This window comes from Macadamia integrifolia, unplaced genomic scaffold (assembly GCF_013358625.1).
Source record: "Macadamia integrifolia cultivar HAES 741 unplaced genomic scaffold, SCU_Mint_v3 scaffold448, whole genome shotgun sequence".
NCBI lineage: Eukaryota > Viridiplantae > Streptophyta > Magnoliopsida > Proteales > Proteaceae > Macadamia > Macadamia integrifolia.
This window is the reverse complement of record NW_024870451.1, coordinates 6,689-31,090: the sequence shown is the minus strand read 5'-3', so window position 1 is coordinate 31,090 and position 24,402 is coordinate 6,689. Positions and strand designations below refer to the sequence as shown.

At 39.9% G+C, this 24,402-nt stretch overlaps 1 protein-coding gene and 1 pseudogene across 4 annotated transcripts; one reads left to right on the top strand and one right to left on the bottom strand.

Annotated features, from left to right (window-relative positions):
- The window catches only part of LOC122068631, a 59,484-nt pseudogene extending 53,434 nt beyond the window's left edge, over positions 1-6,050 (top strand).
- A 774-nt stretch (positions 6,051-6,824) lies between these two features.
- Positions 6,825-18,023, bottom strand: LOC122068630. Of its 4 annotated transcripts, XR_006137211.1 has the most exons (3): positions 13,390-16,520; positions 7,739-7,895; positions 6,825-7,661 (listed from the first exon to the last, which is right to left on the bottom strand). XR_006137211.1 is itself a non-coding variant. In XM_042632499.1 (2 exons), exon 2 carries the CDS (start codon positions 7,618-7,620, stop codon positions 7,075-7,077), a length of 546 nt encoding a protein of 181 aa, XP_042488433.1. In that variant the 5' UTR covers positions 7,621-7,661; positions 17,740-18,023; the 3' UTR covers positions 6,825-7,074. The 4 variants fall into 4 exon arrangements, 2 of the variants coding, with proteins under 2 accessions (XP_042488433.1, XP_042488432.1); XR_006137212.1 differs by lacking the exon at positions 7,739-7,895; XM_042632499.1 differs by lacking the exons at positions 7,739-7,895; positions 13,390-16,520 and adding an exon at positions 17,740-18,023.
- Between the last annotated feature and the right edge of the window lie 6,379 nt (positions 18,024-24,402).

Below are 24,402 nucleotides of genomic sequence, written 5' to 3'. Positions count from 1 at the left end.
CAGGATGGCCAAGTTCAGCTACTGAGACGGCTAGACGAGAGTGCCTCCAGGGAGGAACGCATCCTGGAGAGGCAGGCTACTTTGGAGGATTCCTTCCTCAGGCTGGGTCAGGACTTGGACACCACGGCCAACGCCATCTCAGTAGATTTTGGCCGGCTTTGGAGGGAGGTACGACTGGTGAACGCGAGGTTTGACTATTACGATCACCGCCTCGACGTCAACTCTCGGCCTCTGGCGAACGTGGTGATCATCGATGATGACGACGATGACCAGTGAGGGCTTGGCTTGCCCACACCAGCTGTTTATCTATTTTCCCTTTTTTTGTAGACCTTGTTGTATATTTCATTTCTTATCATTCCTTGTATTTGCGCTGTAACTGGATTCATTTATGGAATAATATATTTTTGGATAGTGAATTTTGTGGTGAATTCAGATGTGGAATACTTGTGTAGTTTAGTTGTGGTGTATTTTGCTATTTTTTTTTATCCTTGTTGTATTGGATATGTTGTTTATCAGGTGTTTTTGTGTTAAATTTTTGGAAATCCCATTTTACGCCGTTATGCTGCCGAAATTTCGTCAAACTAGTACTCGATAGGTTATATCACCAACTTAATTACCTTTTATCTACACTCACGCATGCCATGAATGCAACATCTAATACAACCCTTTTTTTTTTAATACTTCATTCTTTGGCTTTTAATCTTTAAAGCTTTTACATTAACCTAACCCCATTTCCCTATTATAGAGTCTATGGGATTCTAAGGGTATGCTATGAGTGGAGTAGAGCATCACGCTCTGATACCACCGTTTGTCACACCCCGTTCTCACAGAACCGGGCCAGTGACCGGGTTAACACCGGTTAACCCAAACCTGCCAGGATCATCAGATACTGTATTCCACCACAGCATATGCACAACTAATATAAACTCATCAGATAAGCGGAAGACTAAGTTTTACCTGTGAATAATCCCATGATACTTGATACCCGGATTGGGATACAATAATTATATACATGTGGGCCCGAAGGCATGATATTTACACAAAAAGAATAAAATTCAAATATCAAGTACATAAGGAAATCCACAAAAACAATCAGAGTACACAGCTTGGCTCGGTATCAAGGCTAGAGCTCGGCTCGGTATCAAGGCTAGAGCTCAACTCGGCATCAAGGGTTGAGCTCAGCTCGGTATCACATAGAAGAGCTCAGCTCGGCCTCAGAAGTGGAGCTTAGCACGGCCTCAAAGGTGGAGCTCAGCTCGGCCTCAGAACTGCTGTCCCGCAGCACAACTCTGCAACGAGCAGTCAGTGCCGTACTCTAACTCCTCAGGGGTCCACCAGTCCTCATCAGGAAATTCGACTGTGGGACCCACCCCATGCTCCTCAGATGTATGACCTGCAAAATCATCTAAAAAGGGGTACACATGTGGGATGAGCTCACTAGCTCAGTAAGTGGTAAGATGGACCACACAGCAGTCTAAACATCAAAACACATCATATGCACTACATGCCATGCTATACATTTTAAATCACATCCACCTAAGCAACATTACTAAGTCCTTGGTTTTAGTGCTACTACAACCACAATGCGCGTATACTCCGGGTACGAGCCGCGAACTCCCTCCCGCGATACGCCCATAGGGCTGTCGGAGAAGGCCCACCGTGAGTACTCAAAAAAGTAAAGACAATGCCGTCCACCGACTCTCAACAGAAATGTAAATGACTGAAAATAAAGGTGCTGACTCCAGCAATTTAAAATCAGTAGGATTGACCCTCTTGAATGTACCACCGGGGTTGTCGACTGTCCTACATGACTCGTCGGGCGTTATGTCTAACCGCCATAGTGACCCGACACCCACGACCACTGCTTCCCCCCAAATGATAACCCAACACCTTAACCCCTGTTGGGAAGGGTCATAGCACGGGATGGTGAAAATCCTAATACCGCATGCTCCTATATGACAATAGTACGATTGCATAGTGCCTCCGTGTCCCATTCCACGGGCCACCAATGCACTCGTTTTCAAGCCGACTACGGCATCTAGTCTATCAATGCATCATGCACCATGATGTCTACATTCAACTTATAAACATCTCATTCAATTGGCATTTAGAATGTAAACATAGCACATATGCATAACAATGTGAGAAATGACTAAACTACATAGCATATTCATGATGGCATGACTAGACTAGATATAATTAAATGAATGCCAAACAATGCCTTGAAACAAGGCCAAACGTCCTCTCCCCACTTACTTGTAATATACAAGGATTCTCATTCGGTACGGGTGAGATCCGGTGCGAATCGGGTAGGATTTGGTGAACCTAACATAATTGAATGGGGTTAGTACTTCACCATTTTGAAATCAAAATTAACATGATCCGATGACAAAATCATGTTTAGAACGTTAAAAGAAGGTCACACGTCTGATTTGGGTTCAATCGGACATAAGGATCACCTTCGGGGCCACACGGGTGGGTCAGACAGGTGGGCAGTCTGGCCCACCGGTCCTACCCACCGGTTTGGACCGGCGGGTAGCGGCCCACCGGTAGGGCCCACCGGTTCCACCCGCCGGTTAGGCTAGGGGCCCCTGCTAGGACCGGTGGGTAGGATGGCCCACCGGTTGGCCCGCTGGTTGGGCCCGCCGGTTGTGCCCGAAGGCCCCCTTGCCCTCTCAGGTGGGTGCCCACAGGCGGGTAGGGGCCCACCGGTTGCACCCACCGGTCTTGGCGGAAAAAACCCTGTTTTTTCCCAACTTCCTCCATTCTTTGGGGATTCAAATGGGGCTTTTCCCAACCCATTCTTCACACCTTCAAGGTCCTATATGATGGTTCTAACCTAGATCTAGGTTAGATTCAAGGGATGGGAAACCATCTTACCTTCTTTGCTCAAGAACAACCTCAAACCCTCCAAATCACTTTAAACCCACAATACTTCTTCCACCTTATCAATACCTCTTCAAATCCTTCAAGATCAACACATAAATCATCTATTAAACCTTAGATTCATCATTTCAAAGGGGATTTACAAGATCTCAAGAAACCCTACTCGAATCAAGGGTTTAAGCTTGGGTATGGTGAATGTTCAAAGAACCCAGCTTTTCTTACCTCCAACCGTAGATCTCAAGTTGAAGATTACTCTTCCGGCGCCGGAATGGGAAGATCAAGCTTCGGCGCCGCTGAAATCCTTCTCTTCTTCCTCTTCCTTCTCTTCCCTTCTTCTTCCCTTTCTTTTCTCTCTCCTCTTTACTATCCTCACCAACGTACGGGTGTCATAAATGGAAAGAAAAGAAAATCATAAAGCTATATATATAATTCCTAATTAAGTGAACAGTGCACATGGATGGGTCACTCAGGTGGGTGGGTGCACCCACCTGTCCGCCCACCTGAGGGCCAAAACTTGGGATTTTGACCGGGTTCGGGCCTCGGCACGAACCCCACCCCCGACATACGATGTAGCATACGTATATACCTTAAAATATGGCTATAATACTTGCTTTATCAGTACATGGCCTTATGGTAGGTGCATGTACACGGCTTGGGCACTCCCGTCTCTTCTGGCACTGGCTCGGACTTGTCGGGCCAGCCGGTGTTTAAGGTCACCCTTGCCATCATAGCCCATATAGAACCCGCTCTAACTCCCTCTGGTTCGGTTCCTGCACGGTTAAACCGGGTCAACTGCGAAATCAGACCGGGTTTAAAAAGTAGGGTATTGCACAATATATGCCAAATATCAAAATATAAATCATAATATAAAAGCATGTAATACCATCAATATATTTTAAATAAGAGTTACAACTAAAAACGTATCCCTATCCTTTGGGACAGGAATTAGCTGATGCTCTTATATTCTTCTTTTAACTGTGAAAACAACACTAACTTTGGAATTCAATCACCTTTGGGCAAAAGAACTCCAAATTCAATGTCTCTTTCTGAAATGTGGATGATTATCCTCAAACCTTGATGACATAACCTTTGGGAAAGTATCACCTTTACTGTTGGGGAAGATACAATCGAACTGAATGTACCACTTTGGTGGGTTTCACTCAGTTCTATCATATCTTTTCTATTGGAGATGTATATCTTTATGTTCAAAACATACATATAAATATGTCACTAGGACAACAATAACCATACAAGAGTCACAACCGCAACTACATTTCTATCCTTTGGGCTAAGAATGCACTGGTCCTCTTGTAAATTAATATTTACTGTGAAAAGAACAATAACTTTTGAAATCCCCTCACCTTTGGGCTTAGGAACCTCTAGGTTACTGGCATTTTCTTAACTTTGGTGACATCACCTTTGGGCAAATGTCACCTACATTGCTACCCTGTGGAAAATCATGAAATAATAAGATGTACCACTTTGGTGGATTCCACCTCATCATTTCATGGTTTCCTAAAGCAAAATTACTTTGCAACTAAGAATGAGCGGAAGCTTACACCCTTTTCCATATTAACATATCTCAATTTAAAAAAAAATTCTCAATTTCATGGTAACCAATAACATATATATTTTTCAAAGCATTGATTTATGCTATTTTGTTTCAATGATTGAAACTAAATACAACATAAAATTTCAAATAAACATGTCATATTAAAAATTAGATCATTAAATGTGGCCCGAAACAAGAAATCCAACGTAAAAAACAGATTTCAATTTGGCCTTAAAACGAACCTTTAAATGAAATTTAAAGTAGTTTAAATAAAAAAAAACCCAAAAGGAACAAATTGAAACCAAATACAACATAAAATTTCAAATAAATATGTCATATTAAAAATTAGATCATTAAATGTGGCCCGAACCAAGGAATCCAACGCAAAAAACAGATTTCAATTTCGCCTTAAAACGAACCTTTAAATGAAATTTAAAGTAGTTTAAATAAAAAACGCAAAAGGAATAAAAACCAAACAAGCCTTTAAGTTTTTTTTTTTTTTAAATCAATCCAAACCAACCGGTTCGGGCATATGAGTTCCGGGTCAAATTCGGGTCAATTGGTCAACGACCCGGTCAACCTTTGACTGAGTCAAATAGTGCACATGAGTTGACCCACTGTGTCCCGAGTCAAATCGGTAGGGTTTCCGAGTTGAACCGGCGATGACTCACCTCCGTTTTTTTTTCTCTCTCCTTCAGTAGCCGGTTTTCAACGGAGCGTGCCGACGCGTCTGGAAGTTTTCGGTGACTTGCGGCATACTGCCGCGACCGTCTTCTCGTGATCTACAACTTTCGTTAAGAAAGTTTTCCCATACTGGATCTTTAAGTGATGGTAAAATTACGATTTTTATGATTTTCATGATTTTTAATCAAATCAGGTTTTAAGTAATAATCAAAATCCTCATGTACAAGAAAAATTCAATCGATTCTTATCCCATGTGGTCTGCTCTAATACCACTTGTTAGAACTCCCAATGGGTTTGAGTTTGAAACCCTATTGAGGAAACCACACAGGAAAAACAAGAACACGAATCTAATAAAATTATGGAGGATTGATTTGTACCTTTCATCTAGTATGCTGAAGATGATTGATGTTGGTCACTCCCACTTTCGTTCTCTTGGCTTGGCTATGGATCTTCTACAGCCCCTTAAACCTCCTTGGTTCTCTCACTTTAGTGGTAAAGTGGGGAAGAGTGAATAATGACTGTAGGGACCCAAAACCTAGTATTTATAATACTGTCCTGCACTCAAAACCCTAAACCACAATGGGTTGAGCCAGCATATCCCTAAGCTTGAGAGTGGACCGAACTGGTTCATGCAATTTGACTCTCACCCATTTAATCAACCCGAATAATTAATTTAGCCCATAAATCCAACATAGGGCTCCTGAGGTCATTCTTGGGGCTGGATATTTCCTTCCTTGTTGATATATGGTCCATCACTTGCATCGCCTTTGAGCTTGCTACTGGCGACATGTTGTTTGCTCCCAAGAGTGGCCAAGGGTATAGTGAGGATGAGGTGAATTTTTCTTGTCTTTGGTCTGATCTATTTAGTGATGTTAGAGAACATATTGGGCACTTGCCATTCCTAAAAATTGATACGTTCCAAAAATGAGATGTAGCAGGAGACAGACAATAAGTTCTTTCTCTAAAAGAAAGTCCAATAAAGGATTTACTGGAGTATGAATCTTTTCTTGAACCATGACTAATATCACGAGAACACATTTTTTTATAATTTAAATGTGACATCTTTGTGTTAGTCATAGGAAAATTTTCATTAGGGCATGTTAGGATGTTTCTTCCTAGGATTCCTTTAATCAGTATCCTCATCTGTTGACCTTGTTCAATTACAAATGACACCTGAGCATGCTGTAAGCAGGTTGTGTGTAGATTACTTGTCCTTTTGAACTTTTTTCCTCTAGGCTAGTATTCCTCCTGAAGGACTAATTAACACTGTTAAAAGATGTTGCACTTGATTTAAAGAAGGTTAAATTTAAATGAGTGAGGAGATCATTTAGTTTCCTTTCTCAAGCCCTTAGGCATTAAGGCATATAAGTTCAACCTTCGGCTCGACACCTCAAGCACTTAGGCGTTAATGCATGCAAAATCCGAGCTTCTGCTCAACAACTCAAGTCCTTAGACATTAAGGCACACAAGTTTGAGCTTTGGTTCGACACCTCAAGCCCTTAACGCGTTAAGGCATGCAAGTCTGAGCTTTGACTTGATACCTCAAGCCCTTAAGCGTTAAGGCACGTAAAATTCGAGCTTCGCCTCAGACACCTCAAAACCCTTAAACATTAAGTCAAGCAAGACAGCACATCAGGTCCTTAAGCATTAAGGACCGTACATCAATTGGAACAATAAAGCGTGCAAAAAATAAATAAATAAATAAATAAAGAACAACGGAAAAAACAATTTCATTCTCTTTTCAGGTATATTACAATGCTACCCAAAGAGGGCTCAAGAAAAAAAAAATCATATATCAAGATGCACCCTAAGGGGCCTGGTTATAGAAAAAAAAGAAAAAGAAAAAGGAAAGCAGGTGAGGAATGCAGAGGCATTGACGGATCTCAGGCACAAACTCAAGGAGCAGCAGGAGGATCCTTCTTCTTCATGCCTATAGGAGTAGCGGCCTCCTCTTAGTCCACCTCCTCTCCCACTTCGACAATCAATTGACCTGGTAGCAGCATAAAGGATTCAAGAGGGGGGAGGTAGTGCTCATAGTCGCTCAAATCTAGAGGAGGGTACTTCTTCAGAATAAAGTTGACCGCCGAATCTGGCTTTGAGTTGAAGGACGAAGTGTTGAGGTTGAGAAACCAATCTTGGCTGACCTGGGAGTTCAGATATCTCTCAACTGATCTCTCCTCGGCCTCCTTCAACTTGACATGATGCTGCTCAGTCAAGGCTTGGACGGCGAGATGATGGGTTGCACTCCTTTTCTGAAAATCCTCCTGAAGTTCTACAACCTCACCCTGTAGACGTTCCTTAGACTTTATAAGGTCATGCGCTAGAAGCTGCTTGCTCACGTCATCCGCTAGCTGAGATGCCCTCTTCTCGGCCGCAAGGGCCTTGTATTCCTCAGCTCGACATTGCTTTGCAAACGCTTCTAGTTGGCCCCATACTGGAGCCAGTTGATCCCATAATTGTTGGCCCTCTTGATCAACTTTCTGCTTCTTCACGACCATCCTCTCGAACCGACTGGCCGCCTCAATCACCAGTTAAATCCCTGCAAAGAAAAATCAGTAAGGGGACATTAGAAACTAGAAAAGGTTGTAGAGCCACTAATCGAGCTAGACCACTCACATCACAGATCCGCTAGTAGACATTCCCCGAGAAGAAGAAGTCCGAGTGCCCCCTGACTGGAGAGAAATCGTCTGAAATTCGGATCTCATACAATTCTGTACAATGGCCCCCAAGCGACCGACACGTGTAATATTCCAGATTCGCGGCTCAGATTAATCTACCATGACACAATCTTAAACCAGTGAAAAAACCATCTTGAATCAAATCATTGGAGAACAAACTGGAACAAACCGGGTCAGTTCATCCTTTTGAAATAAAAGCTGTAATATTTTCCCTCTCTCCTCTTTCGACTCTCTCTCTCTCTTTCAGCCTCTCTCTCTCTCGATCTCGACTCTCCCTCTCGGTTACTACAAGCCCTAACCCTAAAATCTCGACTCTCCCTCTGTTCGTAGCTCCTTGCTCTCTCGATCTGTTCCATGCTCTCGACTCTCTCTCTCTTCGTCGCTCGACTTTGCTAGCTCTCCCTCTTGGTTACTAGAATCCCTAACCCTCTCTGTAACCAAAAACTCGGACATGCTTTCTCAACTCTCCTTCTGTTCGTCACTCCCTGCTCTCTCGATCTATTCCACACTCCCAACTCTCTCTCTGTTTGTCGCTCGACTCCGATAGCTCTTCCTCTCTGCCCTAACTCTCCCTCTCGATTACTAGAAGCCCTAACCCTCTCTGTAACCAAAAACTCGGACTTGCTCTCTCGACTCTCTCTCTGTTCGTCGCTCCCTACTCTCTCGATTTGTTCCACGCTCTTGACTCTCTCTCTGTTCGTCACTCCCTGCTACACCAACATTTCTTCTTCACTGCAAAGGTATAAAGAACAGCTCCTTCATTTTTATGCAATCTTGTGGATGTTTTTGTTATGTCAATTTTTTTTTAATTAATTATGTGTACGATTAAATCCCCACCAAAACCATTCCAAGTATTGCTTTACTTGGATCACCAATTTTTAATAGATTTTTTTGATTGCATCCTTTGCTCTGTGGTTTTGACTGCTGAAATATTAGGGGAAAATGGTTGTTCTTCCCCGTTGATTTCTCACATTTCCAAAGTTGTGTCAAACATTCATGAGGAGAGTTAGGGACCAATGTGGACATGGCTAAGCATCTCTTGCATTGAAGTGAAAGAGAGTTTATTTTTATTTTTAATGAAAGACTCAACATATGGCTTTCACTTGATACCATACCTTGATGTTTGCTTTCTGCCTTTAATTTTTTTTTTTTAATAGTTTCCTTTTGGCATCTTCTCTTATATTATGTTAATTTAAGCATTACATACTCTGTAATTGTAAGTTGTCCATCAAATATACATGTCAATTAGATTTTTTTTGTCATTGTTGGAGATATTTTTTTATGTAAGCTTCTCTTAGGGGTATTGCATTTTACACAGAAATGGATGCACAATAGCGGATGTGTAACTGTGGTGAAGGGGTGATGGTCATTCGGACTTCTCGAACGTTGAAGAATCCTGGACGACGATTTTATAGATGTCCGTTAGGTGAAAAACATCCAGACTCTTTTATTTGGTTGGACCAGCGTTGAGGAACTACACAGACACCGTAGACACATGAGCATGTCATCCAAATGAAAGTGTTAATAGGAACACATGGGTCATCTCGGCTATTCGTCAACCACCCTATAGTCCAAAAGTGCAGAACCAAGTAGTAGTGGATCAGTCATTGCTCAACCTTTATTATGGTTTAACCATCTTCCTCTGTATTTGGGTGTTAATTCTTTCATGCTATGTCTTCTATGTAACGTCCTTGTAAATAAAACTACTGTTTCGTTAATGAAGTTAGTTCCGTCATGTAACAATCATATGTCGGGTTATTATTATGATTGTTTCTTTGTTACTATAATGTACCAACAATCTTTTTTGTAGGTAAAAAGCCTTTAGCTCAAAATGGTAGAGCACCTGGGCTAATGCCTAGGTTATGGTGGTTCAAATCCACCAAGACTTTGAAAGTGAACGAATGTGGTCTACCTTACTGTTGTCATATGCTTCTGCTGGTTTACCAAGAGTTGAGATTTTTTTTTTTTTAATAGTTTCTGGGGATGAAATTGCATTTTCAAGGTTCAGTTATGGATTTGAGAGTATTTGGATGGAATCCTTTTGGGTGAGACTGGTTCTGGCACTTTACTCTCCCTTGGCAGTTGGTGGTGTACAGTGTTGTGAATGGTTTTTTTTTTTTTTTTTTTTTGTCATTTTTATGTTCATCAAGTTTCACTAGTAAGCTTCTGGAAGCATGTTTTTGTATATTTCATTATGTTTCATATTCATCAACTTTCGATTAATTTTATGACAAATTTGGTGATTCCCCTTGTGAATTCTTTTGAAATAAAAGGTCTGCAGCTTCAACATCTGTTGAGTGAGTTTCAAAATGGATTAATCTTAGGCCATTTTGAATTAGGAAGCAGAAGAGCCTTAGCATTTACCATCGATTTCAGGGGTCTACCATCTTCTATATAGGCTGAAAACTCCTAAGAAGTGAGATAAGAAAGATGTGCTGTTGATTTCTTTTGCTGTTTGGAGGACAACATCACCTGTGATTCTGGTTTGAAGGATTTCTTCTAAGTTGTGACTTTGGGTTTTCTTCTAATGCTTGCTGTATTGCTTAGTGAGAATTATTCTAGTGTTGTGTGCTGTTACCAAGGATGTCAGGAACTGTTCAGAGTCTTGGTTTAGTTGCCGAAAGCTGATTTTACATTCTGATTTAATTCTTAATCCAAAGTTCTCATGAATCCAAAGACACAACTAAAAATGCTAATTATAATTGATCTAACTCGAGCATCTTCTGGGAAGTCCAAGGTGACTTTGCAAAGATGTGCGATTTCTGGGTTGTGAATTGTGAACACCTTAGTGCCCAAAGCACCAAGTTGGAGCAAGCATGGGACAGACAGCAAATGCACAGTAGTAAGAAATAACAGGTCAAATTAAAGGCAGAAACCTAGCTCACATTTAGTTCCTTTACTTACTGAATAGACAAGAAGGAACCACACCTATTTTCCAGAATCTTGAATGCCAAAGCATGGAACATGAGGGAGATAGATTTTCTTCCCTTCCCACGAAACTCAGGCAGCCTAAGCACATTTTTTTGGACTCTCTATTGAAATTAGGACCATGTCTCCAAGCTTTAAAGAGTCAATAAGAGTTACAAATCTAATATAGGGAGGTCAGAACCCTTTCAAATTTACTGTCATAAATGACTCACACGTATTGCACTAAGATTGTAAAGGGATAGATAAAGGATAGATCATCTAAAAACTTGGGCGAAACCTCAACTGTATGTACCAAACATTTCATTAGATGGAGCAAAGTGGTTCATGTAAACTGAGTTACATAGATCAACCAACCAACCCCAACCTCAATTAAAGTACTAGATCATTATGCTCTGAGTCCAACCCTAATTTGTAAGTTGAAAATCCTACATTGTCCTCTCCAAGCTGTGCATTTATTGAAAGTTACATATGATGGTACCATAAAAATGTCTTGGCTCAGTTTTTTTTTTTTTGGGTGGTAACGTAAGCTTCAAGAAGCTCCTAGCAGTATCAAATCAGAGGATCATACACTTAGCTTGGGAAGTACTATTTAATCACCACACTGAGTTGCATTTTACTTACAAGAACAACCTCATCAACAACCACTATTTTGACTAGGATATACCCCTTATCTGCTTCTGTGTCGGATAATTAGTTAGTTCCACAGGATATACCCCTTGACTAGGATATACCCCTTATCATCAACAACAACTTTTGGATGACATTTCCCACATAATAAACATTTTCACAATTATACCTTCATTCCTTAAATTTCATTCTTAAATAAAACTGCAAGTCTCTTCTGCAAATCCTATCCTTGATCCCTTGGTATCATAAACAACCCTAAGATTCTTCTGCTGATAATTCCCAACAGAGGGATAGAGCTTGCTGATATCTACTAAAACAGTAGCGGATATCACGGAATTTTGAAAATATTTATGAATTCAAGTAAAGAAACTAATTGGAGAATATGAGAAGATAAAACATATGTTTAAAATTAGACTAAATAAAATTTTAGATCTGAAAATTGTGCAGAATTTGATAACCAGAAAATTATCAGAACAGGGAATAAGAGAAAACCCATAACCATAAACCAAGGAATCCAAAACCCTACAAATTATGGCCAACTGTTCTTGGAATTCAGACCAGTCACAAGAAACCAGAAACAGAATTTCCTCTGCTGAATTCTAAGATGCAATTAAGTATGATCCTAAAAATCTAAGCAAAAGAAGGCACATAAGTAGCAGATAGAAATTAATCAAGTCTATTGACCAGATTTAAGAGAATCTGATCACAGAAGTTCAGACTTAAAAGATGTAACAAATCTGAACTCAGATATACCATATTCAATGATAGAAAAGTCAGAAAAATAAAACCGACCCACAAATAAAGATTCTGATCTGGAAAGACAGAATCAATAGTAGGGAGAGGGAGAGAGAGAGAGAGAGAGAGAGAGAGAGAGAGAGAGAGAGAGAGGTTGTCAAAGCTCTCAAATCAGCCCCTTGATGAACATATCCCCAGCACCAACCAAACAAATCTCAAAACTCAAATAAATTCCATTCATCCACACTAAATTAATAAAGAGATTACAATAGTTTAAATAGACCCAAAACAATAGAAATACGAGTAAAACAGTCTTGGGACCCTATTACAACAACTTCTAATCCCAAATTTGCATACTGACACCAACAGAAGGAACTCATGACTAAGCCTTGACAACAAAAAAAAAATAAATAAATAAAGGACTAAAACTGCAATGTGCACTCAATACTTATAAATAAAAGACTATCTGAACTACCAATATGGATAGAGCCAATTGCCTTAGAATATGGATAGGATTTCATTGTAGACTGGACTTCCAAAGCCTAGCAAATTTATCCATCCATTGAATAACGGCTGCATCACGTGAGTTAAAACATAACACAGGCGACTCCTCAAATTTTAGTCCATCACCCATTCATGGAGTCATTCATAATAGTGAGGACAACTAAAACTGATTGGCTGAGTACATCCTTGTAAGATGGACTAACACAGTTAGGAGATTGGAGTTTTAGAGAAATGTTGCAACTCAACACTCTGATATTCGATACTCATCCCACAAATCATCTGAGATGAGAACTCTCCAGCAGAATAACCAAATGGGATCATAATATCCAGGAAAGATTAAATACAGCAAGCTCCCTGTTATGCCATTCTTTCGCATTCTTTATGTTTCTATAAGCTACAGATCTTGAGATAAAAAAGGGAAAATAGGATGCCCAATTCACACATTGTTTAACTAAAGATTTTATACTGACTAACAACCTAAGAAAACCCTCCTCATATCCACTTATATTTTCTAACACTTCTCTACATTTACAAAAAGAGAGAACTATCAATTCACGTTTACTGTTTTAACTAAAGGTTTTATGCTGACTGACAACCTAAAAGAGAGAACTATCAATTAGTTGCCTAATCACCAATAACCCCTTGACTGTTTTTGTGCTACATCTGTTTCTATTCTCAAGAAATTTTTCAATGCAAGTGATCAAAAAAATCAAGCTACCATGTCTAGGGACACTTAAATTTGCCACAAATAAGAGTATGGAACAATAGCTAGTTAGACAAGGTTTACTGGACTACCTATTCCGTTTCCCACAAAAAGAGTATGGAACATTGCAGACACTTTTCGAAGTCTTGGTGGATTCAAACCACCATAACCTGGGCACTAACTCAGGTGCTCTACCATTTTGAGCTAAAGACTCCTTACCTACAAAAAAAGATTGTTAGTATAGTAGAGGATAAAAATCAATAGAAATCATTAGAATCCTAGATGTATTGGCAAGCACAAAAATAAAGATCCAATGAAACTTCGTATTTTAATATTACAAAAATAAGCCATGACATTAACTAGATGTATTTAATAGCAAAACACAATAGTCCTCATTAGCTGAATCTAAATATAATCTTCATCCTGTGATTGATGAGCTACAGATGCTTGAGATGATATATGGGAAATAGAATCCTACAAGTGACATTGAATATTAGGCAATCTAGATTGACTAAGAAAATAAAAAATACAGAAAACAACATAACAAGCCAAACCTACTCACCATAAGTGATATGTAACTGGGATATGTGTTATCCATCAATTGTGTAGGAGTTGGTGCATGTGTTAGTTGTTGTTCTTGTAATCGTTGATTGTTACTTGGCCCTCCACTTTTTTTTTCCCTTGTTTTTCAACCCAACTCTTTAACCATCTACCACCTCTTGTACTTTTCTTTTTATGCTTCAAACGTAATCCATTGTATACGTCATCGGAGAAATTAGGCAATATTGGCATATCAGGGCAATCAGCTGGGTTGATTCTAATATTACCAAGTTTCAACCTTAATTCATTCGTAGCATCTTTCACCAAATTGTATTCCTCAATTGTTTTTGAAGCTTCTGATGCTATTAGAATAAGTTCAGGACAAATATGCTTATACCATTGCATACAATCTAAGTTGACATCTTGTTCAACTTCTTTCCCCCTACTGTCATTGACCACCATAGTTCTTGCTCCCCGTGTCCATCTCTTCAAAATATAGCATTCAGGAATACACTTTATATCTAACACATAAAAAACTTTCAAACAATGGCAACACAGAATACCATCTATCTTAAATTTCATGCAACTGCATGCTACAATTCCTTGAAGTGGGTTACAACATACTTTATATTCACAGTTTGCTTAAAAAATCCCAACCTGAAAATTAATGAAGGGCATTCCATTAGTTCGGCCTATGATGGTGCAAACAGTCATCCAATTATATTCCTTTTGAAATAACTGAAAAATTACAGGAGTGTAGAGTTCCCCAACTTGTTTCTGTACAATTGACATTGAATTTGCAAGTCGTGGCATCTTGTTTCGTGCATCAAATCAGCTTTTAATTCATTACCACGCTTTTGGTTAAGAACTCTCTCAAAATGTTTAAAAAATTGTACAACATCCAAAGTTGACTTCAAATAGTCTTTCAAGGCACTGTTCAGACTCTCACTGAGCTGTGTACTTCGAATGCCTATTGTGAATGTGTTTTTCATATAGCACTTCGCCCATTGACTTTTAAGACCATAAATGCGCTGCAACCATGCATTATCCTTAACATCATACTCGTTCAGCAAATTATACCATGCTGTCTCGAATTCATCTTCCACATCATATTGGTATATGCATTTCTTTAAACCTGTAAGAAACTTGGAGCCATCTTTCATCATATGACCCAAATGTGTAATGCCATTCTGCATTAAGTGCCAAGTACACAATCCATGCCATGTCTGAGGCCACATTTCTTTTAATGCTCTAGCCATAGCTTTGTCTTGGTCCATGAATATCATTAAAGGCTTCTTTCCACCATGTGCTTCAGCGAATACCTCAAACAGCCATTCAAAATATTCCACTGTCTCATCATATAAAAGTGTGGCCTTGAATACAGTGCACACTCTATGATGATTGAATCTAGCAAACAACCCAAACGGCCTACACTCTTTGTTGGTGCGAAATGTAGTGTCAAAGCTGACTACATTTCCAAATTGTGCGCAGTCAATGATCATCTTTGGATCAGCCCAAAATATGTTAATTATTTGTTTTTCACTATCCAGTTGAAATGAGTATGTGAAAGATGGGTTGTTCCTAGTTTGGGTAACAAAGTACTTCATCAAACTACCTGCTTCACCATATGTCAAAGCACGTTGTCTTTTAGTGCGGAGATAGTTCCTAACATCTTGGGTCAAACAACTCAGGTTTTCGATCCCACCAGCCTGCCTACCCATCAACTCAACTGTGGATCTAGGCCTGATCCCTGAGTCATCTGCCAAATCAATTTCCTACCTATGTATGTCTAACATATTCCTCTGTGAACGCATCATATAACTGTTGATGTAATATGAAGCTCATGATTATGTTCCCTCACAAAGTCACATCATTTGTATTTTCTATCATCAACCAAACATATGTTCATTCGTGTCTAGCAATTTGTTCTTGTCTCAGCTCGGGGGTTAACAGTATTGATGTCTCGCTTATCACTCAACCGACAATCAGCTTTTGAACAGACAAATCCCCTAGATGTTATGGTCATCTTGTCTTTCTTGCTCTTATTTAGAAAGTGTTTCCTAACACTAAACCCCATTGCCCGTCTATAACTATTGTAATAATCATATGCATTCTGTTATGAATTGAATAACATCCCAAAAGTAGGTTCACTCACATCATTCATGCTAACATTCTCCATACTAGACAAAACAAACAAAAAACATTAAAGTAACAGTACTTCAACAGAGTTTAACAAAGCAAGAGTAAGAGTGGAATTAAAAAATTTTAAAACACTCTAACTCGAATATAAGGACAGAGAAAACAAATCTCTTAGGTTTTGACAGAGACAACAAGCAAATAAAAAATAATGGAATTGAAATTTTTTTGAAAAGAAACTCAAATCAGCCAAGGAAAATAACCCCAAATCTCTTAGGTTTTGAGAGAGACAGCAAGCAAACACAAATATGAATTTAAAATTTTAAAGATAAGTAAGCTCAAATCAGCCAATGAAAATAACCCTAAATCAACATTCCTGTTCTCAAAACCCTAAATCACAGATCTAGACATATTGATGCCTTTTGCGAGAGAGAGATATAAAATGATAGAGATTTAATCCACAATTTGATCAACAAGGCAAGCTGTTAAGAAAAAAAAAAAACCATGACATTAACAAAAGAATACATTGGTGCAGAGAAAATGTTGGTGTATCATACCTTTGCACAAAGCTTTGTAACAAAGAGAGAGTGAGTTGAGAGTTAAGTCGAGTGCCGAACCGAGAGAGAGAGGAGTCGATTGCCGAACCGAGAGAGAGAAGAGTCGAGTGACAAATAGAGAGAGAGAGAGTCGAGAGCGTGGAACAGATTGAGAGAGCAGGGAGCGATGAACAGAGGGAGAGTCAAGATAGAAGGGAGAGTAGAGGGAAAGAGCAGGTGGGGGCTTTTGGTTACATAGAGCCGAGAGGGAGAGTCAAGATCGAGAGAGAGAGAGTCGAAAGAGGAGAGGGAAAATATTACAGCTTTTATTTCAAAAAGATGAACCGACCCAGTTTGTTCCGGTTTATTCTCCAATGGTTTGATTCAAGATGGTTTTTTCATTGGATTAAGATTGTGTCATGATAGATTAATCTGAGCCGCGAATCTGGAATATTACACGTGCCTGGGGCATTGTACAGAATTGTACGAGATCCGAATTTCAGACGATTTCTTCCCCCATGACTCCTTCGCTGTCAGGACGAAGTCTGCCCTACCTACCACAGATCCGAGCTACGACCTTGTCCGCAATGGAAGAATCATCCTCCAATAGATTCCAGTCCGAAGGCACGGCCTTCTTCCCCAAGCCTCGGGGCACCCTCGGGGGTAGCAGCTAATTTGTCCCGAACTTCAGTATTTATCTAGGGATGGTTCTTCGTCCCTCCTTCTCTTACGGCCCTCTTAGCCTTGACTAGCAGGTTGATTGACCAGTGGAGGAGAAGCTTTCTATGGCACGGGACTTCTCTCCTTAATCCCATGGGTCGGGGGGCCCATGAGGCCCTTTCCTTTTTTGAACCCTCGAATTGGGATTAGCTACTTCTCTGGACACTTCATTTTCCCCAGTTGCTGAAGGGACCTTCGCCTTCACCCCCGGCCACGCCAAAGCAATGGCGCTCACCTTTTGTTTCTTCTCGCCTGCATGGGCCGAGGCTTGAACACCCGAGTGTTGTCTTTCTCGATTGCCTTCTCTTCGCCTCTCTTGGTAGCCTACTCGGTTGACTTGGCCATCCAAGCCTCCATTAACACAGTCGTAAGTTTCTTCTTGTCTAACTGAGAGTTAACCATTGCACGCCGAAGAAAGACAACAGAACGTAAAAAAAAAAAAAAAAAAGATAAATACATATAGATAGAAAGGGAGGAAGGAGGAATGCATGCCAAGATTGGAACTCTCACCCTCTTTCGGGATCTCATTAAGGTCCCACTCTCGCAGGAAGTCCTCTTCCTGAAGCCTCCGAACATCCACTGCCTCTTCATCTAGGCACATTTGGACTGTCTGGTACTCTTCCTCACTAAGGCAGAGGCTCAGTTCAGCTTTTTGAGGGAGGGCTCGGACCAGGTGGTCTTGAAAGGGTTCCCCAGCATGGCAGCAAAGAAAAATTTGTCATTCCAACCCTTCACTGAGGTGGGCATCTCGGTGAGTGAAGTAGTACCAACCCGTATTATGCCTTCTCAGAATAAAATAATAACGAAAGGGACCAAGGGTTGTGCCGCGCTTCAACTTGGAGACAAAGATGTCAAACCTAAGCAGGATCCTCCAAGATTTGTGTTATCAATATCGACCAGCACGTTACTTATTGAAATTGATGGCAACACAAGTGCAATTGATGGTTCAATCACTGGTTCATTGGTTCTACTAATTTATGGTTCAATTGGGTCCAGTCATGAGCCAAATCTGATTATGGTTTAGTCATTATGCTGGTTCATCAAAATATGGTTCAATATGAATGAAGGTTAAATGGGAAATGGTTTGGTTCAAGGGATATTCTGGTTTAATGTCAATTTTGGTTCTTAGGGGATCATGAAGATATTGTTATGAGCTTGGTTCAGATGTACATGGTTCAATGGGTGGTTCATTCGAACACTAATTTAATGGTTCCTACCTGTGGGCTATACCATGTGGTGAGATCATAAAAGTTGCTGCCAAGGATAAGTCCAAGTCTTATGTTAACTTCTTTCTATTAAAATAGACAGTTATACAAGAGGATCGAGTAGAGTAGGAATTCTCTCTAGGAGTGCATAACTAACATCTCCTATTGGTCAGCAAGAAAATCGGTTCAGCTGGAATGGTTTTCTTATTGAAGTGGTGTAGGGAAGGTTGTGTCAGATTATTGAGAGAGCAAACCTCAGTGTTGCCTTCTTGATAAGAGAACTTTCAATCTATCACCTGTATGAAATATTCCTGATACCTGAAACAAAGATTGTTAGAAAAATTAGTGGGCTGAGTCGTGTCACTTGACACTATCCTTAAGACCGTAGATACCCCTTATGGTGCAACCGGGAATATTGCAAATCGGCCTCCAAGATAAAACAGCACGATGGCTCCCCCAGTAATCGTGCACTCGACTACTGGACCCCTTCGAATGCTATAGGGCTGTGTTCAAACTAGAAAACAAAACACCTAGAAATGGACATGTGAAATCCAATGAAACTCAAGAAAATCAAAGCTTGACAACACACACTTGAATACTTCAAGTGACTTGATCCGTGTTTTACAAATGCTAAATCTCCCTCTATTTATAAGACAAGTGAGATTAGGAGTAAAGGAGAAGGAATTAAATTGAGACTTGAATGAGAGATTATACATCTCTAAAAACTGAAGAATTGATGCCTCAAGAGGCTTCTCATGTAGAGACATAAAATGACTCAAACAATTAAAAGAGAATTGCCTTAAGGAGCTTTTAGCAAACTATAGAGATTAATAACCATTATGTAGAGAGACTTAAAGAATCTCCAAAACTGAAGGAATTAAGGGGGATGTAAAGAATCTTAAAAAACTGAAGGGGCAAGTATTTTGAAGCTTAATTTGTTTTTAAAAACTTGCATTAAAAACAAGTGGACAGCAAGTTGGTGGAATGCCAACAAGACATCATGCGTGAAATATGGAATGTAGACAACAAGTCCTTGAGTGATGATCTAGTACAACAACACTATACAAACCTGTAGAGTCCAAAGACACAAAGAAACTTAACAAGAAGTTGGTTTCTAAATTCTACCTCACCCACTGTTACAACACGTACAATTAACTAGGACTCTAATACGTATGCTGCAGGTAAAGCTTTATTTTTATCCTAATCTGTTTAGGATTTATAAATCATACGTGGTTACCCTATCTCTATAGAAAGAAGGTTGAAGAAGAGGAGGTTTATTGTACTTCCAAGAGTTGGAGTCAAATAAGGAATTATCTCTTCTATACGTAGGCAGCAAGTAGAGTTCAATCATGACTATAATTTATGCATTATAAATGGGGTATTAATCAGCAAAATAGATGGCACTCTGGAGGACAAAAAGGTATTGAGAAACAGAGAAAACTAGAGTCCAAGCGCATCAGTTGCAAGGGGCAGATCGTTAAAATTGTTGCTACAATGACTTATTAAAGGAGACTCAAAGAACGACAATGGTGCTGCCCAGGTTTGAAGAAGGAAGATGATGGCGCTGCTACTGTTACTGATGTATTCTATATTCGTCTGAATTTCAGAAGATTGTTTGTTCTGCTGTTCTTGTGATGTTCTGAGGTAAAATCGAAAGAATTCCTTTTTATATTGTTGTTGTCCATAGAAGATCTTTCTGAGTATGGAGTTGAGTTTTAAGATTGTTTGCATAGCTGCCATGATAAGAGAATTCCAGGTGTGTGCATACGCTGCCCGTGCTTAGCATTGTTTCTCTTTAATTCATTGAGATCAATTATATTTTGTTGCTGCCACTGTTTTGCTGCCATATATAGTTACCTACGGTTGCATATTGAATGAGAATTAAATTTCTTGAAGATTTGGTTATCATGGCTTATATATGAAGAAAGGGGCTGCCATATAATATCTGATATTCGTCTTGCTTATTGAAGATGTTGATACACCTTGTCTGGTAAGGTGTTTACAGGCTGAAGACAAAGGAATCAATTGGTGCATTGTTTATTCTGATTTTATTTTGTATTTAATTTTTCATGTATGTTTACTCAGGGATTTAGGTGGATTACATGTACAAGGTTTTCATTGTAAACCTATATTTATTAGTGATTGGTTGTAAACGCTGTTGCGTAGGTGCGTGACAAGCGTAGTTGGGGTTGTAGCTCCAAAGACAGTGGGTGCTATGTTGAATCTTGTAAGGGGGTCGGTGCTTCTGTGTTGTGGGTGCGATATGAATTGGGGTTGGTGCTCCTGATTGTGGTGCAGTCGAATTATTGAGGCCGGATTTGAGTCATAGCTCAAACGGTCATTTGCTTCGTAGATGTAGGCACATTGCTGAACCATGTATCTCTTTGTGTTGTGGTTTGTGATTTGCTTTCAGATATTTACTGACGAGTGTGCACGTGAGGCAACTTGTGAGGATCGTTTTTAGACATCATTGATTCACCCCCCTCTTAGTGATCCATTGGGTATAACAACTTGGGCATCAGTTGATCGGGGATAACCCCCAGTAGTCAAGGGCTTCCTGAGACTATTGAGGAAGGCCACCTCGTCCTCATTAGAATTCGAGGATTCTCTACCATTGGAACCCGCATCACTACATCTTTTGGAATTCTATATTGTTCCCTCATGTTGTCCAGTGCTGTAGTAGGAATGGTACCCTAGATCTTACTTGTGGATCGGCTAGCACCAAACGACGAAGCCGAGACTTTGTTGTCACTCTCCATTCACATTGAACCGGACCGGTGGCCAAGTTCCCTCCGGGTAACCCAAAACCACCAGGATCATCTGATACAATAATCCACAACACAACAAGCCACATATAATCATGGAAGTATAATTATGAAATTCAGTGGAAGTCTTATCATATATAATTACCTGTAAATCTCCACTTACTCTTGATACCCAAATTGTTATACACAGTATATTTACATGTGGGCCTGTAGGCATTAAAATTACACAAGAAATAATAATTTAATTATCGAGAGCATAAAAAGGGGAAATGTACCAAAAGAATAAAAAGGAAGCTATGTATTTGGAATTAGCTATTGTTGCCCTGCAACATAACTCTCACACGGGCATTCGACTCCATGACCAAATCCCTTCAGGACCCACCAATCTCTCACTAGAGATTCGCCAGTGGACCCCGACACTTGTTCCTCTATCGAAAATCCTACAAAATCATCTAAAAATATGTGAACACGAATGAAAAAAAAGACTCACATAAGCAATTGCATTTCAAATGATTCTACATAGATGAGATTCATTTTAGGCCTATCCACCTTATGAGCACATTTATGTGTGAAATCTTAGATAGTAAAGCATGCATTTTGCATATTTAGAATGGAGCTATCTTGGGTTTTACTCTCTTTTTGTAGGTTTTATATTTTCAAGGCTTTCAGGACTAACAGGTGTCGTATCTCCAATTTTACACATAAAGAGATCCCGTTTCTTTTCATGGCTGCTAAGAGGACAAAATTCTGAGCAAGAAGGACGTGTTGCATTAAAAGTACACATCCGTTGGGTCATCCGTACAAGTGATTATTCTTTTTAGGTCAGAAAAGGAATAATGGATCAGAACTGAACCGAGATGCCGAACTAGTCCATCTGCACTTGTCCCAAGGGTATAAGGAATATTTCAAGATGCCAATAAGGATCAATGGACCTCCTTGAGTGATTGAAGATTCTTTTTTGGTAACAAAAACTACCTAGCGTAGTTGGTGAGTGATGGTGTGCAAAACTCCCTTGCTCACCAGGAGGTCTCAAGTTAGAACCTCTTGGCTACTATTTTTTGGAAGATTTTCTCTCTCCTACTCACCTACTTAAAGCATCAAGGGCATGGACGATATTTCCCATTAAAATAGAAGATGTATGAATCAGCAAACCAAGGAAAGTAGAAATTGTGTAAGGGGGGTTTGTGTGCAAGTTTGAAGAGAGAGAAAAAGAAGGAAATAAAGGAAAAAATAAAATAAGCATTAAGCCATCAACGATCGTAGTCATTATGCATGTATAAAATAGAGATATATATTAAATAAAAATATTAATATTTTTTTTAGGTAAACAGTAAAAAATATTAGTCTGATTACTATAATATTCCTAACTATATGGAGTTTTAATATAACCCATGAAAGAAAGAGGACTTCTTCATAATCGTAAGTCTTTTACTTAGTAATACACGTTATCAGTAGTAAAGCTATGTTTACCCAAAAAAAGAGAAAAAGGTCTCTCATTTGTCTTGAGTTTACCCAAAAATGAAAATGATAGAAGCAAAAGAAGAACATAAGTGCTAAGCCATCTTATTACACAACTGCTTTAATGTGAAGTAGTGCTCTTTAAGCTAATGGCATTATCTCTTATTTAAAATAAAAAATGACAATCTCATGATATAGTCCATCAAATTAACAAGAAGGAAAGCCATCCTCTATGGGTATTTAACCTTATCAAAACTTTACCACACAGAAAAAAAACCTATCAAAACCACAAGCAAAACTAACTACTTGATCAGCTGCCTTAAGAGTCTCCATGAGTTAACTATTAGGGCACTTGGTTAGTACCCCCACAACTAGCATGTATGGGTCCCAGAATATTATGTCGTCGACTTTCCTATATTCAATGAGTGTGTCAAGGTACCGCTTCTTACTCTTTGCCCTTTATAGACCTCTTGGTGGAGTCCGGATCCCCAAGGTAAACCTAACATCGACTGAGCAGTTGGTACATGGCCCAGTGCCAGGCCTATCCGGATTAAGGAAAGGTTTGGTAGTAGTCTTTTTGTGATACCCCACTTTTTGAATCCGGTCTAATTATACGGTCGACCCGGTTTAACCATGCAGGACCCGAACCAGAGAGGATTAAGGCGGGTTCCTTATGGACCATGATGGCAAAGGTGACTTTGAACACAGGTTGGCCAGACAAGTCCGAGTCAGTGCCAGAGGAGACGGGAGTACCCAAGCCGTGCACATGCACATATCATAAGGCAATGTACGGGTAATGTTGGTATATAGCCACAACCTAGAGTGCATACGTATAATATACCTTGTGCCGAGAGTTGAATTTCATCAAAATCTCACTTGTTGACCAATTTTCGGCCCTCAGGTGGGCGGTCACAGGCGGGCGCATCCGTCCTACCTGAGTGACCCACCCATGTGGTTACTAGTGGTTTTAAAAAGTATAAATAGCATTATTGTGTTTTTCATTTTCTCATTTATTACACTAAAGAGTCGGTGAGAAGAGTAAAGAGGAGAGAGAAAAAGGAGGAAGAAAAGAGAACGGAGAAGAAGAAAGGGAAAGGAAGAGGAAGAAGAAATGGATTTAAGCGGTGCTAAGGTTTGATCTTCCCATTCCGACGTCGAAAGAGTGATCCCCAACATGAGATCTACAATTGGAGGTGAGCAAAAGCTATGTTTCTTAAACTTTCACCAAACCCAAGCAAAACCATTGATTTTGGGAGAGTTTCTTGAGATCTTGTAAATCCCACTTGAGATGATGAATCTAAGGTTTAATAGATGGGTTATGAATTGATTTTGAAGGATTTGAAGAAGTGTTTACAAGGTTGAAGAAGCATTGGTGATTTATTGAGCTAAGAAGTGATTTTGGGGTTTTGAAAGAAGTTCTTGAGTAAAGAAGGTAGGATGGCTTCTCAATCCTTAAATCTAACTTAGATCTAGGTTAGAATCATCTTATAAGACCTTGAATGTGTGGAAAATAAGATTGAAAAAGCCCTATTTGGTTCCCCAAAGGTTGGGGAAAGTTTCAAGGAAAAAGGCATTTTTTTGCCGGTCATGACTGGCTGGCCTATCGGCGGGTCGACCGGCGGCCGACCTACCTACCTGAGAGGACCAGCCCTCGGTCCCCACCTGTGGGTCAGGATTGACGGGCCAACCGGTGGGCCGCCCCGCCCACCTGAGAAGACCGGTGGGCCGTGACAGGTGGGCTGTCC

What these genes read in the sequence shown, in the direction of transcription:
- LOC122068630 (XM_042632499.1), bottom strand. Translation starts at nt 7,620, where the DNA reads ATGGTCGTGAAGAAGCAGAAAGTTGATCAAGAGGGCCAACAATTATGG.